Consider the following 12597-nt stretch of genomic DNA (forward strand, 5'->3'; position numbering starts at 1 on the left):
TTTGGGTGCATTTCTTTTGCTTGTAGTATTGTATTTGTAGACTACTTTTAAATCAGCATGCATCACATTAAAATTATTTAATTGTTAAATTAAATCATTAATGTAACATACAAAATGAATGCATAATGATGTTTACTGCAAATTATGAGACACTAGCCAGATGAGGGTCCGTTTATAGCTTGTAAGCCTAATGGAACGAATGGAAACCTACAGGGTGCATTTAAAAATATAAAAACGATATGATAAATAGTTAAAGAACTATACTTTGAAAAAAACAATATGCCCTTTAAACGGTAATCAACACTGCCCTCTGCTGGACAAACATGTACAGGTAAAAAACACAGCTGTACTTGTCATATATTGGTCATTTAATTGTGAGTATTCATGTCTCAAAACGGACACAAAGCAGTACATTTCATGTGTGTGACTGAATAATCCAAAATTATTTCTGTGATCATGCACATGTGTCTCCAGTATAGATATCTTCAAGCTATGTACAGGAGTACATGTAGAGTCTGAAGAGTCGTGTAGTACAACAGTGATAGTTCAGGCGGCAGTTCAGCTGATCCCTCCTCTCTTCTTCTCTGCCACCTCTTCGATCTGCCTCATCCTCCTCTCCATGATCTCCCTCCTCTTGGCCTCGTTGCGTTCTCGCTCCTGAGCCTTGAGCTCCTCCAAATCCCCAAAGAACTTGTGCCTGCATGGGAAGAGGAGGAATCATATTTATTATATTGATTAATGATGGAGGAATAAAATATCGGACAGAAATTAATAGTGGAAAGCACGTCTGTGTCCTTTAAAACTTTGCATTTCACTACTTTATTGTATTGTGCTATATTGATATCTGATTAAGCCATTTTTCAAGTAAACTCAAAATATGTACTGGTTCCAGCTTCTCAAATGTAAGGATGTGAGGTGTTTTTGTATATCATAGTAAACTGTATGCGTGTATTGTGCAACACAATTATTAGTCCTGCAGGAATTGTTTACGGAATAATCAATCAATCCAGAAAATATTTGGCAGATCAGTCGATAATTAAATTAATTATATTTGCTAAATAGGTATACACAGTTGTCCATAACTGTCTAGTAAGTAGTGTTATTTGTATGTAGAGTAATGTACAGTTTGTAGCTGCTGAATGATGTCTGTATGTTAGCTTTTCAATGTAAAAAGATGATTGATAAGGGATACACGGGAAAACCCAAAACCAAAACATTTACACAATGCAATACATCATTAGTTACCTGTTGAAGAAAGCAGTGCCTAATCCCACAATAAGCGTCCCAAATAAAAAGGGTTTGGTCAGACGCTTAACCGCAGACAGCTGGTGATGCGTCATTATAGCTAAATTTGCAGTGAAGTGCCTACAGGCCGAAATGTAAGCAAAGTTTACCCTACATTTGCTTCACAGCTGACCTTTAGCTAACCACTCCATACACACCTCCTTGCTTGTCGTGCAGTTGATCCTGAGTTGATCACGTAACACGACTTCCGGTTCACACTAGTTTATGCCATAGTTTATGTACCAATCAAATGTATTTTGCAAAACACGATGGCATGTGGCAACAACCAAAGCCAAAAAATGTTTGTTTTTTACTGTGTTTGGGTGGTTTTATTTTATATTTAAAAATATATTCTTACTATTTATTTATTTTAAGTTGAAGGTTTAGCCGGAAACACGTAGTTGTACGGACACATTTAACAGACGGACCACAGTGTTATCATGGACAAACATTCAGAAGCCAGTGCATAAGGGCAAGTTTGTGTTTCTCAAATAGTTTATTTATTATAGCTAGAGTTAATATAGTTAAACTAATAACATGTGGAAGAAAGATTCGTCCGAGGGCTCTGACCGGTTTGAATATTTACAAACTCTGGTCACTGAGTTTCAGGACACAGACAGTGAAGGTAGGTACACTTTCGTCATTACTCAATGCAGTATGTGTATTAGGTTCATTTGAGAATGTCTTGAAAATAGAAAAATCTCGTTGTTTATGTTGAAAGCACAATCCGTCATGTAAACACCAGGGTAACCACCTCCATCACTCAAACAACATAATTAGAAAACTGCTGTCAAGTAATTAGGGACAATTGTGAGTTACTTGTCTTGCATTGTACTTCCTCTATTCCCATTTGTTTTCCTTTGTATACCAAATGTCAGAGTCAAATACTGCACTTTTTACTCCTGCATTTATTTGATAGTGCAGCAGGATGGTCTGCATTGCATTACGATTTTGAGTAGTGGGAGGTTGAGCAATAGAAAATAATTTGAGTCACCTGTTCAACTGTATTTCCCTGGATGGATGTGGGTTAAGTTCTGGGTAGGCTGTGTCTAATGTGCCATTCTTCTTCAGTTTTGTTCATGTGCAGCTGCAGACTACGTAAGCACTTTGGCTATTGCCATGCAGTTGAAAGTTGATGGGAGTTTCAGAGGATTAGATGTATATGATGATGGATGAAGTGATGATACAGATGTGTGTAGTGTAAAAGAAAGGACCGAGGACACTGCCCTGAGGGGCTCCAGTTGTTGTGGTGACTGTTGATGATGTTGTATTTTATGAGCCAGTAGCCTGTTTCTGAGGAAGATATGAACCCAGTGATCAGAAGTGATGTTAAGATGGTAAATGTAACCTTAATTTTAACAATTTATTGTCGGAAACGTTGAATTAACAGAATCTTTGATTTACTAAACCTAAACTAAGGATAAATCCTTATTTTGTTTCCACAACCTAATTGTTTCCACTGAGTTTGAACTTGTTTAAAGCTTGTTACGAATATATACATTTCATTTCTGATGTGTTGTTTGAAGCAAAAACATGGTGATTTTATTTAATGTACACACATAATTTGAACAAACATTACAAATATTTTAGTTTTTCCTACTTACGACATCCCTACTTTTACAGTTGAAAAACAAGGGTGTCACTGCTCTCTGGTGGACAAAATCTGTAATGATGTGATTTCGAATACATGTTTGCATTTCTCTACTCTCTGTCTGCATCTTCTTGTTACTTATCGGCTAGTATGTATGTGTAGGATAAACTGATCTTGACAGTAATTCAGTGTTTCCCCTATATACAAATAGTGGCGGCGCAGTGCCGCTGCTGAAATGTGCGCGCCGCTGCTAGGAGGCGCCAGTCAGGTACCCAAAAATATATATATATTTTTTTTTATCTTTTTATTTTTTTAATTAAAATAATAATAAGTGGCGACCCTTTTTCATTTTTGATTGTTTGTTATGTGGATCTGTAGTATTGTGTTACTGTATGTACAATAAAGGTGTATTTTTGCTAAATCTTGAGACATTGCCACTGTATGTACTGGCAGGCCCGATTTTTTGCATAGGCGGTCGCCTTGGGCGCCAGATCTGGGGGGCGCTGCGCTGGTAGCTCTGGGAGGGGAAAAAACATTTTTGACCGTTGGCGCTCATCCTAATTTTCGGCCTTGATGTAACAACATTCATAATTAAGTAAATGTAACACCATTTTCATCCCGGTTGCACTTTTCATTTGCCCTGTACGATGGGTGCTGTAAGTGATGAAAGCGGGGGGTGTTGGCTTATCAGGCGCCCGCAGCTCACAGCCAAAGTGCGAGCATGGAAGCGAGAGAGCGAGCGAGGGGGAGAGAGAGAGAGAGAGAGGGCGCACCGGTACCGGCGCTGTTGTTATTAGAATCTGGTGCTAGCTGCGCTAACGGATATACGAAGTAGATGTTTCTACAACCAGGGTGGAGGAGAGCTCACCTGTCAGACTGAGAGGCTCGGTGAGGTAGAGGACTCTCTGAGTGTTTAGATTGTTAACTGTTATCTCAGTGGGTCTCAAACGTTTTGACCACAAATTATGTAAACACATATTTCCAAGGCACTCCTTTATAATTATTAGGATACATAAAAACAGGTTTGAAATGATTCCAATGTACTATCGGACAGTAATCCAAAAATATCGTTTAAAGTTGGAGAGATACAAAAATATGCATGAATAAATAAATGTTAACTAGGTAAAATAAGATATGAATGAACAACAGAAATAAAATAAGTTACATTTATTTGTTATTGGCTATGGTAGGTTATTGGTTATGTTCATATACTTATTTGATTATTAAAATGTAAACCGATCTTTTTCATATGGGTGTTTTTTAGAGTTGTACCCCCTAGATCAGGGGCCGTATTCACAAAGCATTTTATCTTACCGCTAGGAGTGCTCCTAACTCGCGCTAAAACATTTTACGTAGGAGTTTTTTCCTAAAAGTTATTCACAAAGCCGCTGAGACCTGCTCATACTAAGGATAAATCACTAACAGTGAACTAAGAGTGACGAGCCGTTGCTATGGATTACGTCGATTCTCGTGCATGAGTTTAGAAGCGGTCAGTACGGTGATTGGTTGTTCAGAGCAGGCGGTCTCGGTGAAACTCATCCGCAACATCCCACAAACGAGCCCACTAAATCACAGAAAAACAAGGAAATTGCCTAGGCTAGAAATGTATTCCTATCAAATAGTTATGGACAGTGCAGTTAGCAGAATACACGCATGATGACAAGTTTGTGCAGACCACGATAATGACGTTGTATATGCACGTTAAAGAGAGAGAGCAAACAATACAAATACGTAAATTGCATTAAATCAATGAGGCAATTAAAAGCACCCTGCAAACTATTATCCAATGAGCATATTTCCAGCACTTAAACACTTTCAATAACAGCCCATACCGCCGTTCAAGTCCCCCTATCATGATGAATGAAAACAATCTGCGTGTTGATGGAATGTACTTTCTTTCTATTGACGAACACGTCCTCATCTTTTGATGGCGCAATTATTTTTATGTGCGTCCCGTCAATAGCACCGACCACACCGGGCATACCTGCAATTGCCATGAAGTTGGCTTTGATCCTGTGTAGTTGTTTATTGTCCAAAGGAAACCGGATAAACTGTTGGATGATATGTGTCTAGAGAGCGCGTTGATGGTTTGGTTTATGGCACGGCTGACTGATGGTTGCGATATTCCTAAATCCTCGGCATTGCAAAGTTGCATTTTCCCTGTTGCTAAATATCGTAGTGTTGCCAAACATTTTATTTCCGGACTAATCGGGTTATTCCTGTTAGTCGGGGATGTTATTGCATCCCCCAGTAATTCCACAACAAGTTTGATACCCTCACGATTTAGCCTATATCTCTTGATCAATTCACAGTCTTCCATTGTCTCCAAAACATTTCGTCTCGCAGCCATTTTCAGATTCTTTGTGAATAGGTTTTACTGAGTTAGGAGTCCTCTCGAGGACTTTTAAGCTCTCCTAAACTTAGGTGCTACTTTTAGGCCTAAAATACTTTGTGAATTGCTCTTAGTGAATACAATTAGGAGTCCTAAATTTAAGACTGACACGCCCATTATGTTTAGGAGTTTCTCCTAAATTCGCCAGTTAGGAGCTACTTTTAGCCCTAAGATCCTTTGTGAATACGGCCCCAGGTCTCTAGTAATTGTGTGCTCAAAGTGCACCAGATCGAAGCATTTTACTTTCGAATGTTCAAAATATCTCTTCCCGGGGGGGCATACCCCCGGACCCCCCTAGAGAATGTGACATCCACCCCCCAATTCATACATGTTCATACACAATACTGAATACATTTCAAGCCATTTTGACGTATATGACCTATGTCCATAAGATTCTTCATTTATTCTTTATGTATACAATCTCACCTAGGGCAGCAAATTGTCTAGAACCGGCCCTGGTACTAGACCTCAAGAGCCTTTCTCGTGCTGGCAGACACACTACGCACTTCGCGCACACTAAAAAAATCCACGCGCTCCGCGCTCACATTATGCTGGGCCCACTTGCCTTAGCACCGCTGCTATGACTCCATCCTAGGGGAAACACTGTCATTTATTAAATGAATGTGTTCTTTTGAACTATTATTTGAACTTGCCTTCATAACTTATTTCACATTTTCAGAGGCAAAGGAGCAGGTGCTGGCTAACCTTGCTAACTTTGCATACGACCCAAACAACATGGAGAACCTAAGGGAGCTGCAGGTGCCCGACCTCTTTTTGGACATGCTCACTGAGGACAATGCCAATTTTGTGGAATTTGGAATGGGTGCGTACAAATGATCATCTCTCCTTGTTTTCGCATTGTGCATACACTGTTTCCTCACTTATCATCACTTTTCTTGTGTGTGTCATGTTCTCAGGGGGGCTGTGTAACCTGAGTATGGACCCTGAATGCCGAGACGTTATCCTGCAGAGCAACGGGATCAGTTTGGTCACAAATTGCCTGTCGAACCAGAGAGAGGAGACAGTCCTGTCAGCCATCACTACACTGATGAACCTCACTACACCCTCGTCACGCGCTGAGATCACCGATCCGGCCATCCTGCAGTGCATGCTGCGTTTCTCGCTCTCAGAGAGCCCCCGCCTGCGCAGCCTGGCCGCTGTGTTCCTGCAGGACTGCTGCAGTCAGGAGCAGGTGGCCCGGGCGGAGCAGCAGATGCAGGGACAGCAGACTGCAGTCGGCATCCCGCTGCCCAAGGACTGAGACAGCTGAGGCTTTCATGTCGGAGATTGATTTGTGAGAAGACACGTTTGCTCTCTAGGAGAGTATAAGAAAAATTTGACACTTTATGGCCCCACATATACACCTGCTGCAGGGATTGCATCATTGATGTTGGGTGAGCAGGTCTGTCTCACAGTCAGTGTTGCAGTTCATCTTAAAGGTTCTAAATCGGGTCAAGGTCAGAGCTCTGTGCAGACTAGTCATGTTCCTCGATATCAAACTCAAAAAACATTTCTTTATGGGTCTGGCTTTGTGCAAGGAGTACATTGTCCAGTTCAAAAGGAAGGATGGGATATTTTTGTTGACGAAAATATCAATTTATCCTTTATTCTCCATCAAATTGTTTTCATTCAAAGTTGAAGACTCCATAATCTGTTGAAACATTTTTCATATTTGTTTACCTAAACAAATGCATTCCTCTGTTCAGTGTTAACGTGTTTTGCAGAATGAACAGTCTTTATTTTAAGAAGTCCATGGCCATGAGCATATGCTGCTGTAGCAGTGTAGTACGGTTTGATCAAAGCTACATTGTTTCTGGATTACAGATCCTGTGCTGTGTATGAACAGCTGATATATTCTGCTAGCATACACACAGAACAGATAGCTAGCACACATTTAAGTGTAGTGCCTTTTTTTTCTCCAAAAGTTACTGGATAGTTTTTGCACGGCTGTTTTGTGAGAGATGACTACAGTTGATAGCTAATTGCCTAGAAACAGCATGTGAAGAATGTAACTAAGTTGACTTGCATAAGGTTGTATACAAAGGGTTCAGAGAGACCACATCTCTTTTGTAATGCCAGATTTACTGACTGTAAGATCAATATCAGAACCTATTTCCCCCCAAAATGTACATTCCTTCTGCTCTGAAGTTATTTCCTAAGACCCAGGAAGGATGCTGGAGCATTATAGCCAACTAGTTGACTATTGAACTCTGTGCTCTCTGTAAGAATGTCATGTTACATTAAATTCCAACCCAAAAATATGTTAAATGAAAAGTGTTAAATAAACCAAGAGCCACGAGAACCGTTTGTTTTTCTTCTGGGCTCTTAAGAGCTATTTCTGGGCCGAGTCCTTCAGGTCTAGACAGACGATGACATGCGATCCTGCTGCCCAGCGTCTGTTGGACTGCACATGTAGCCCGGGCAGACTCTAGAGCGATACTGTGATACTCATTCATTGTAAATAGTGTGTGTGTGTGTGTGTGTGTGTGTGTGTGTGTGTGTGTGTGTGTGTGTGTGTGTGTGTGTGTGTGTGTGTGTGTGTGTGTGTGTGTGTGTGTGTGTGTGTGTGTGTGTGTGTGTGTGTGTGTGTGTGTGTGTGTGTGTGTGTGTGTGTGTGTGTGTGTGTGTGTGTGTGTGTGTGTGTGTGTGTGTGTGTGTGTGTGTGTGTGTGTGTGTGTGTGTGTGTGTGTCCAAGGCACTCCAAGGGCTTAAGAGTTGAGCACCTGCCACAGAGATCAATAAAATACCTTAATTCTTCCCGTAAAAAGAGAAACACCCACGTCTTGTTCTAATAATGTGGTACAAAGTTTATTTCAAGCTGATGGAAAAATATTTGAATAGCTTTTTGCAGGATAAAAAGGAACTGGCTCAACATCTACAAAAATGTCTGCACGGATATTCAGTGTACCTATGTTACAAAGGGTATTGTTAAAGAATAATTTGATATTGTAAACAAATCCCAATATCCCATATTGTACTATGTTGTTTTTAGTTGTTTTTTTTATTTGCATATTTTTGACGTACTATGCCGAAGGTTGCATATTTTTTATAAACTATACTATATATCGTTTATTTATTTTTTTCGACACACCATGTTCAATTTTCCATCGTTTCGGCATAGTATAGTATGTTGAAAGTATGCAAAATTCATTTTTTTGCATAGTTTGTACTACAGTACATAGACATACTTTATATCGTTTTTTCTAGTATTTGACATGTCGTTTTTTACATTTTCGATTTCTGTCCTTTTTTCTCATATTTTCAACATAGTATACTATGTTCTTTTGCATTTATAAAAAAAAACCATTTTATATGTCAACATTTTAGAAACATCATGGTATAGTATTCTTTTAAGTCAGAAAAATTGCATCGTATAATGTCTGTGAAAAAATGTGAGAAATTACACTATAGAATGTTAAGTAAATCATATATGTCAAAAGATTTGAGAAAAGTCATAGTATTGTATATCAAAAATATATAAAAAACGGCACATTATAGAATGTAAACAAGTTGATAGTATGTCGAGAAAAAGCATTGTTTGTATATATTTCAAAAGTCATAAAGTGTCATTGTTAAAATTCTAAAAAGGTATTGAACAATGCGTCATAAAGAGTCTCGATAGTTATTCATAAAGAGTTCATTTTTACAGTTATTGAAGGCCAAAACATTTTTAGAAAAAGGCCTTGTATGATATGTAACAACATCTAGTATTAATAATTCCAATGTCTTGAGAAGTGATCAATCAAAAACATATCTGTATTCTTAAAAAAGAAACACCCACACCTTATTTTAATACCATGGTACAACGTTTATTTCAAGATCATGTACAAATATTTTAATAGCTTTTTGCAGCATAAAAAAAGAACAACACTACAACCAGTTCTGCAGTCATATTCAGTATGCTAATATGTTCACATTTCCGGTGTTTTCTATATTTTACATATTATTAACAAATCCCATGATGTGTTACTCCAAAAGAGTGTCCATCAACCCCAAACACATTGGGTCCTAGTGAAGATATAAAAGTTAAAAACTGGTCACAATTAACTCTTTAACTTCCTCAAAGATATGGGCACTGAATATATTCAAATATAATGCTAAACAGTTAAATAGTGCATTTGTTGGGACTACGTTCAGCATTGGATTAATCCATATTTGGTGCTCCTGTATTTGTGTATTGAGATAAAAACAAACAATATGTGTGTGTTCACGGGAACACATTCATTCATGGGATTTTTCAGATGTGCTGATGGTTGGGTATGTTTGTGGGACATGATATCAAGTAAATGAATTTACACAGGAGTTACATGAACAGTTCAGTTGTCCTTCTTCAGCCCGAGCTGCTGCTCCGCCTCCTCTCTCAGTAAATGCTTCTGGATCTGAAAGAAGAGTTTGCTGTGAGTTGCACTGAAGGAGAAGAGAGTGAATGGACCTTACCATTTAAACATTGTAAAATAATGAATAATAAAAACTGTTCCAAAAGTATCCGCCTTCAGGGATGGGACGGATGCAAATCTACAGAAAATCATTTGCTTTATTTTCATTATCGATTCTAGACAAGCTGGTGTAACTTCGTCCAAAGGTGACAAAACCTGCCTCTAAACACATCACAAATAATATGTTTTTAATGAGTGGCAGAATTGATGGTAAGCAGATTCTGTTGGGAAATATTGGCAGATAAACAAAATAATTAAAGTAGAATTTAGTTGCAGCGCTAATGTTTTACGAGAATGTTGCACAATTTATCTAAATAGTTATAATTGTAATTAACAGTATTACATTTTATCTTACTGTACACTATTTATATTTACATTCTGTTGTTGTATATATCATATTCCATTTACATGTATATTGAATTCTTGCACTATTTGTTTTATTTGATCATATAACTATGTTGCATTGTTGGAGGAGCTCGGGTCAGAAGATTTTCTACGCAGTAGCTTTGTGGATATGACATTAAAACCTTTGAATCTTGAATCAAAGAGCAGGAAGGCTTTAAGATAATGATAACCAATGATGAGATATGATAAACAGAATATTTAGATTGATGGGATGATGAGCCTCAAGTATTTATCCCACATCATCATCATAATCATCAGTTTTCTCAGATTTACATAAAATCTCAATGTATTTTATAACATTACATGATGTTAGAAAATGGCTTTAGTACTCCAGCTGACGTCTCAAAATGAGTTGCGTTGTCTTGTAATTGCTATAATATTCAATCTTCTTATCTAACTCTCAGCGACAGCAAATCATTTTGTTCAAATGCTTTCGAGAGGTGGGATTCACATTTTCTGAGATATTAAGGCGTCACTTATTTATGGGACAAACTATTCTGCAGACCAGTGTTGACGATTTGTAGCCAGGACTCTTTGCAAGCACTGTTAATACTGAGTGGATTCTCCTAAAAGTGACTTTAGGCGGAGGGCTGGTTTGATCTGATACGCTGCTTTGGGAAGGGGTCCGCGCCCCTCAGGGTGGATGTAACAGAGCGCTGTGCGTGCAGACCACCTAATAGCTCCCCTTCCCTCCTGTCTCAGGGCGCTCAGGGCAGCCTGTTTAAACACCATGTCTACAGTGAATTACTTCTAACTGCATCCCAGGAGAGAAACACAAGAACTTGAGGCCAGGTCTTGTGTTGGACTTCATTTATCACAGACTATAATCGATCTGGAAATATAAACCTTGTTTGACATTGTCATTTATACATTTCTGGAATGTATGAGCTCTTACCTTTCCAGTGATGGTGAGCGGGTAGCTGGTCACAAAAAGTACGTAGTGGGGAATCTTGAAGTAAGCAATCTATAGGGTGAAGATGGAGAGAGTTGTTCAACATTTTTGGGAGGAAGAAATATCTTTAACCCTTATAGTGCCTCACTATAAAAAAGTTGCTCTAATATCCTTAAAGGATATGTCCCCTTCCTGAAACTGCTATAACATTTCATATATTAATAATATTATTCACTTTTCACTGTCTTCAGTCATCATGATAACTACTTAGTATTCCTTGATTTTCACAATTTTAATCCTTTAAATGTTAGTTTTTAAACAAACTGTTGCTTTTTGTAAAATAAATAAACACTTTCTCTCTCTTTCTCTCTCTCTCTCTCTCTCTATATATATATATATATATATATATATATATATATTCTTCTTGGGAGACTTTCTCCAGACTCTGGGATATGTCAATGAATATAACACACCATTTGCCTGATGTGTATTTTCCACAGAGAGAAAAAAATAGAAATGACTCAATCTGGTGGAAAAATTGTAAAAAGTACAATGCTGAAGCCTGGAGAAAACATTGAAATGGCGATGGGATGAGAAGTTCAATGGAGAATTTTCTGTCGTTAAGTATCCAGCTGTCTGTATAATCAGTACCTAGTTTATCCAAGACTCATTATAGGATGCTGAGGTTTAACTTCCAAAACAGCCAAAATAAAGGAAAAATCAAAAAGCCACACATGTCCAGAGTGAGGCACAAGGTTTAAATATGGCATCTTATTATAAAACATGATAAAGGACACTGGGCCTCACCTGTCCTTTGCAGTAAGCTTTGATTTCCTCTGCAGTGCAGTCCTCTCCATCTGCCAGTTTGATGCAAGCGCACACTTCTTCACCCAGCCGTAAATCCTCAACTCCAACCACCTGGGGAGGAAAACAAAAACAAATGTAGCTCTGCAGCAGCAAAAGAGAGAAGCATTGTTTCTGGTGCATCACAGAAACATTAAGATGTTTTCTTATCTATTTTATTTTTGCTTTAGGTTGGGCATTATACTGCTGTAGTATGTTGTCTTGTGTTGCATTTTGCCAGCAGAAAATATAACACTTCTATTAGACTGCATCTTTTATTTTAATTTAACAGTACATAAATAACAAAAAGGTCAAAACCCTTAATATTTCCTGATAAAAAGAAATAAACTTAAGAAAAGTTAATTATATATCCAAAATAGGGGGTTGATATTTCAATTAGAACATTGTTTTAAATTTGAACAAATAAAAAAAAAAACAGACGCATATTAATGCAAAAAACAACCACTAACATGAATTACTTGAACTGGACAAAAGTGTGAATTATTTTCTTTTCTTTAAATCTATGACTGTTTATATCATGTTCTCTGCTCACCTGGGCCTCCTTGACTTTGGGGTGTGTGTGCAGGAACTGCTCGATCTCCGCAGGGTAAACGTTCTCTCCTCCTCTGATGATCAGATCTTTGATCCGGCCCTCGATTTTACAGTAGCCGAACGCATCCAAGCTGCCGATGTCTCTGCAGGGAACGTTCAAACATCAGCAACTGGACGACATAATTGTGATTTAAACATTTTA

At 38.3% G+C, this 12597-nt stretch overlaps 2 protein-coding genes across 2 annotated transcripts in view; one reads left to right on the plus strand and one right to left on the minus strand.

Moving 5' to 3' along the window:
- Window positions 1-1702: 1702 nt before the first annotated feature.
- Window positions 1703-7569, plus strand: armc7 (armadillo repeat containing 7). Its single transcript, XM_079658189.1, has 3 exons — window positions 1703-1909; window positions 5947-6090; window positions 6185-7569. The coding sequence occupies exons 1-3, from the start codon at window positions 1822-1824 to the stop codon at window positions 6526-6528; spliced, it is 576 nt and encodes a 191-aa protein (XP_079514315.1). The 5' UTR covers window positions 1703-1821; the 3' UTR covers window positions 6529-7569.
- The window catches only part of acsf2 (acyl-CoA synthetase family member 2), a 29209-nt gene continuing 23829 nt past the window's right edge, over window positions 7218-12597 (minus strand). The window contains exons 13-16 of the mRNA XM_079658154.1: window positions 12397-12538; window positions 11808-11918; window positions 11004-11072; window positions 7218-9646 (exon numbers count right to left, since the gene is read on the minus strand). Of these exons, the coding sequence (XP_079514280.1) occupies window positions 9584-9646; window positions 11004-11072; window positions 11808-11918; window positions 12397-12538 (385 nt within the window). The 3' untranslated portion in view covers window positions 7218-9583. The remainder of the gene's footprint in view (window positions 9647-11003; window positions 11073-11807; window positions 11919-12396; window positions 12539-12597) is intronic.

The sequence above is a fragment of the Notothenia rossii genome (assembly GCF_949606895.1).
Source record: "Notothenia rossii genome assembly, chromosome: 11".
NCBI lineage: Eukaryota > Metazoa > Chordata > Actinopteri > Perciformes > Nototheniidae > Notothenia > Notothenia rossii.